Source organism: Rhincodon typus, unplaced genomic scaffold (assembly GCF_021869965.1).
Source record: "Rhincodon typus isolate 14 unplaced genomic scaffold, sRhiTyp1.1 hic_rhity00007354, whole genome shotgun sequence".
Classification (NCBI taxonomy): domain Eukaryota; kingdom Metazoa; phylum Chordata; class Chondrichthyes; order Orectolobiformes; family Rhincodontidae; genus Rhincodon; species Rhincodon typus.
Window position 1 is genome coordinate 3,784 of NW_025972992.1, and position 5,557 is coordinate 9,340.

A 5,557-nucleotide genomic window follows, 5' to 3' on the forward strand; every position below is an offset into this window, starting at 1 on the left:
CTGCACCTTGTTGTCAAGAAGTAATGGATGTTGACTTGCTGGATTGTAGCGCTGTATTTGACTAAGTAGCACATTTAAAAAGTTGGTTAATAAAGTTAATAAAGTTAAGGCTTATGGATTAGGAGGGTCAGTGTCAGCTGGTTAAAATGGTTACTTCTCAGAGTGCGGCTGAGAGTCATCACAGCAGAATTCTGGGAGATATCACCAGTCATCACGACTGTACAGCAGGTCAGAGAGAATCTGGTGTCAAGGACGTTGGTGTTTCCTACCATCCCTCCTCTGACCACAAAAACGGGGTTTTGAGGAAGACAACTGGCAAGGTAAAGGTGTACATGGTAGCAGCAATTAAGAGAGTGGGCCAGTGTTAGATTGGAAGTGCTGAGGCCTTTGCTGGAGAGAAGGCTAAGCAGGGGTACAGGTAAAAGCAGATTAACTCTACTTTCTTTCTGTCTGGACTGAAGGCAGTGGGGATGGCAGTTAGGGGTGGTGGCATGCTCCTCTTGCAGGATGTGGGAGGTCAGGGAGACTTCCAGTTTCCCTGGTGACTACAGCTGTGAGAACTGCACCCAGCTGCAGCTCCTGACAGACCACATTAAAGAACGGGAGCTGGAGCTGGATGCACTCAGGATCATCTGGGGCGCAGAGAACATCATTGGTAAGATCTATCGTGAAGTGGTCGCTCGTAAGGTGCAGGGTGCAGGCTGGTGACTACCAGAAGGGGGAAAACAGGTAGTGCAGGGTTCCCCTGTGGCCATTCCCCTCAATAACAGGTATACAGCTTTGGATACTGGTGGGGGGCAAGACCTTTCAGGGGCTCGCAGCAACACAATCAGGTCAGTGGCACTGTGACCAGCTCTGAGGTTCAGAAGGAAAGGTGCAGGCAGACAGAGCAATACTGATAGGAGACTCAGTTGTGAGGGGGTCAAACAGGAGATTCTGTGGCTGCAGAAGAGACACCAGGATGGTGTGTTGTCTCCCAGGTGCCAGAGTCAAGGATGTCTCTGAGCAGTTGCAGAACATTCTGAAGGGGGAGGGTGAACAGCCAGAGGTCATTGTGCACATCGGTACAAATGACACAGGAGACAAAGGGATGGGGTCCTGTGAAATGAGTGTAGGGAGTTGGGTAAGAAGTTAAAAAGCAGGACCTCAAGGGTAGTAATCTCTGGATTACTCCCAGTGCCATGTGCCAGTGAGGATAGAAATAGGCCAGATGAATGTGTGGCTAAGCAGCTGGTGTAGGGGGCAGGGTTTTCAGTTCTTCGATCATTGGGATCTCTTCTGGGGTAGAGGTGACCTGTACAAGAGGGATGGGTTGCACTTGAACCAGAGGGGGTCCAATATCCTCACGGGGAGATATGGTAGCGTTACTCTGGAGGGTTTAAACTAGTTTGATGGGGAGGGGGATGGGACGTAAATAAGAGAGGGGCCATGGAGAAGTCAGGGGAAAATACATTAGCCGTTGAGAGCAAGTTTACTATGCAGGATAGCCAGGGGGACAGTAAAAGGAGGGAGAAGACTTCTGGTTTAAAGTGCATTCATTTCAACGCACGAGGCCGGACTGGTAAAGCTCAGAGCATGGATTGGCTCTGGGGAGTGGAATATTATAGCCATAACAGAAACATTGCTGAGAGAAGATAGGGACTGGCTGCTCAATGTTCCAGGATACAGAAGCTACAGACGTGACAGAAGTACAAGTAAGTAAGGTGAGGGAGTTGCCATTTTGATAAGGGACTACATAACAACAGCGCTCAGAGAGGATATTCTTAAGGGGTCATCAAATGAGGCCATATGGTTAGAACTTAGAAACAAGAAGGGGATTGTCACTCTGTTGAGACTGACAGGTGGACAGTGTGACAAAGAAGGCATTTCGCATGCTGGCCTTCATCGGTCGAGGCATTGAGTATAGGAGTTGGGATGTTATGTTATAGTTGTATAAGTCGTTGGTGAGGCCGCACTTGGAGTATTGAGTACAGTTTTGGTCACCCTGTTATAGGAAAGACACAGTTAACCCGGAAAGCGTGCAAAGATGATTTATGAGAATGTTGCCAGGACTAGTAAGCCTGAGTTATAGGGAGAGTTTGGCCAGGATAGGACTTTATTCCTTGAAACATAGGAGAATGAAAGGTGACCTTATTGAGGTGTATAAAATCATGAGGGGCATAGATAGATAGATGAATGCAAATAGTTTTTTTTCCTAGGGATGGGCAATTGAAAACTAGAGAGCACAGGTTTAAGGTGAGAGGGGATAGATTTAAGAAGGACCTGAGGGGCAACTTCTTTACGCAGAAAGTGGTGCATATATGGAATGGGCTGCCAGAGAAAGTGGTTGAGGCAGGTACAATGGCAATATTTAAAATACATTCGGATAGGTACATGGATGAGGAGTGTTTAAAGGAATTATGGACCAAATATGGGCAACTGAAACTAGCTGAGTGGGCACCATGGTCAGCATGGACTAGTTTGGGCCAAAGGGCCTATTTTCATGCCGTATTACTCTATGACTCAGAAAGAAAGATCGTGGACAACGGAGTCCCTCAAGGGTCACTGCTGAAACTGCTTTTTTGTTTTAAACTATATAACATATGAAACTAGTAAATTTAGGTGGGGTGGACACAGCCCAGTGAAGTCGGTACACTTTGAAAATCAAGTAACAGTATAGAGAGTAAAGAAACAGTCAGGAATCCGACTCCAGGTATGGCAGGCTATGGCAAAGTATAAGAAATTTAATGACTAAACTGGAAGAGAGAAATAATAAGCAGGTGAACAAAACATCAGTGCTAAGGGACAGCTTAGAGTATATGGCCCGAATGGGCATTCTATATATAAATACATGGAGTGTAAGGAATAAATTAAATGAGCTGTAGGCACAAATTCAAATTGGAGGTTATGATATAGTGGCCATCACTGGCACTTGGGTTCAGGATGGTTGGGAAAGGGAACTAAAACCAAATAACAGGCCTTACAGTATAGATTGGGAAAATGGCAGAGGAGGTGAAGTTGTCTTACTGATTAGAAATAGAATAACCTTGTTTGAGATGGAGTGCTATTCGTGGAGCTCGAACATTTTTCCCACTCTCTTGGCCAACTCTTCACCAGCAACACCACCAAAAGCAGATTAATTATTATCATACTGCTATTTGAATATCATACTGTGAGCAAAGTGCTTGCTCACAAACCTTATAACTCGGTTTTAGTTCCCTTTCCCAACAATCCTGTAGCCAAGTTTCAGTGATGGTGACTATATTGCAATTCGTACCTTATTCCCTGCACTCCAAAATAAATTTATTGTTTGTGAAATAAGTTATTTGAAAGATACAATAAAGTGCTAAAAAAAGCAAATCTTCCTTTTAAGGTAACACATAGAAGCATTTGAATGTGTCTGAGAAAGCAGAACAAAAATGCCTAAACGTAATTTCATAGAACTTGCATGTTTGTAATCTCCTTCACTCCTCACACACCTTTATTTCTTCACTCTGTATTCTTTGTATCTCATGTTCCATTGGCGACTCCCGAAGAAACTGCATCTCAGGGTCACTGCCTCCGTTTCTCAGCTCATTATGTCTGTCCAGCTCCTGTAACAGACGATCCTTTTCAGCCATCCAGACTTTCTCAGCATCTCGACCCTCAAATTTTAGCTGAAGGAAGTCTTTGGTACTCTCATAAAGTAGATTCTGAGTTTTGTGCAATCTGGGGGAAAATGCAAACCATTTGACACTTCATAGAATCATAGAATTCCTCCAATGTAGAAGCAGGCCATTTGGCCCATCGAGTTGACACTGACCCTCCAAAGAACAGCCCACCCAGACCCAGCCCCCTACTCTATCCTGCATTTCCCACCCTATGCACTATGGGCAATTTAGCACGGCCAATCCACCTAACCTGCACAACTTTGGACTGTGGGAGGAAACCGGAGCACCCGGAGGAAACCCACGCAGACACAGGGAGAATGTGCAAACTCCAACACAGACAGTTGCCTGAGGTGGAATTGAACCTGGGTCCCTGACAATGTGAGGCAGCAGTGCTAACCACTGAGCTGCTGTGCCACCCCGTGAAGGTTTCATTTACCTCTACTCTGTTGGCAACATAACCCAAGAAATAGCCTATATACAGGTATTTGAGCTGTCGTTCACTTATAGTCACTGAAATAGACTCAAATTCCCTGATATCCAGTTCCATTTAATACTAAATCCCCATATCCAGTTTTAGAAACTCCTAGCCAAATCAGGACCAGACACCTTCACAAATTACCTCCACACTTATGGCCTCCCAAAGAAAGGACTCTTCCCTCAAGTGATGCTCACAACTAGATCTCTGTGCAGGGAGATCCAGGTTTTCAGTCACATGTAAAGATAATGCAAAGTTAGAAGGGGCCTGGGGATAAGTGCTGACCTGACTTAATACAACATACGACAGTAATGCAGTTCAGCATCAAAGTAGTCATCAACCTCCACTAGGAGAATAAACAAAATTAGTCAAGAGTCATATTGCTGTGAAAGGATTTTGCATCCCCATCAGTGCAGCAATAATTGATTCTTCTTTTAATCCTGCAGTGCACTTATTGTAGCAGGAAGTTCTAAATTTCCTTGCAACTAATGTGAACTGTGTGCTACTAAATTTATTCTCCAAAGTTTCACCTTACAAAGCTGACAAGCCCGTGTTTCCTGTCTTTTCTCACAACTCAGGATCTCTGGAGATTAATCCATGACTCTACTTAGCATTGTCTACAGTAACTCAACATCTCACTACAAACTCAGTTATCATAGACCATCTGTATTTCATAGAATCCCTACAGTGTAGAAACAGGCCCTTTGGCCCAACTAATCCACACTGACCCTCAGAGCATCCCACCCAGATCTGTCCCCAAATAACCCACTTAATCTACACATCTCTGAACACTACGGGCAATTTAGCATGGCCAATCCACCTAACCTGCACATCTTTGGACTGTGGGAGGAAACCGGAGCACCTGGAGGAAACCCACGCAGACATGGGGAGAATGTGCAAACTCCACACAGACAGATTCCGCCCAAAGGTGGAATTGAACCCAGCTCCCTGGCGCTGTGAGGCAGCAGTGCTAACCACCGAGCCACCGTGCTGCCCAGAGTGTGGTAGTTTTATCACCAACATCTGCAGCATCACCGTCAGTGGCTCCCTAGTCCCATTATCCTACTGACAAAAACCTCCTCCTACAACTATCTTTTTCCCATTTATATGGGAGTGTTGGCTAGGTCACATTAATGGCAGATCCCAAGTTGTCATTGAGAAAGTGGTGAGCAGCCTTCTTGAACCACTTGGGGTACAGGTACACACACAGTGCTGTTTGGAAGGGAGTTCCAGAATTTGTAATTAGCGACAGTGAATCAAGGATAATATAGTTCTAAATCAAGACGATATAAAACTTGAAGGGAAACTTCCTAATTGTGTTCCCGTAGGTCTCCTGATCAAGTTCTTCTTGGTGGTAGAGTTAGTAGGAACTGCAGATGCTGGAGAATCTGAGATAACAAGGTGTAGAGCTGGATGAACACAGCAGGCCAAGCAGCATCAGAGGAGCAGGAAG

General features: G+C 45.1%; 1 protein-coding gene across 1 annotated transcript in view; it reads right to left on the reverse strand.

Moving 5' to 3' along the window:
• Positions 1-3,777, reverse strand: part of LOC125482223 (coiled-coil domain-containing protein 77-like) — a gene marked incomplete at its 3' end in the record, with an annotated part of 5,841 nt that extends 2,064 nt beyond the window's left edge. Inside the window, exon 1 of the mRNA XM_048594244.1 lies at positions 3,459-3,777. Coding sequence (XP_048450201.1) covers positions 3,459-3,599 — 141 coding nt within the window. The remainder of the gene's footprint in view (positions 1-3,458) is intronic.
• Positions 3,778-5,557: the final 1,780 nt, after the last annotated feature.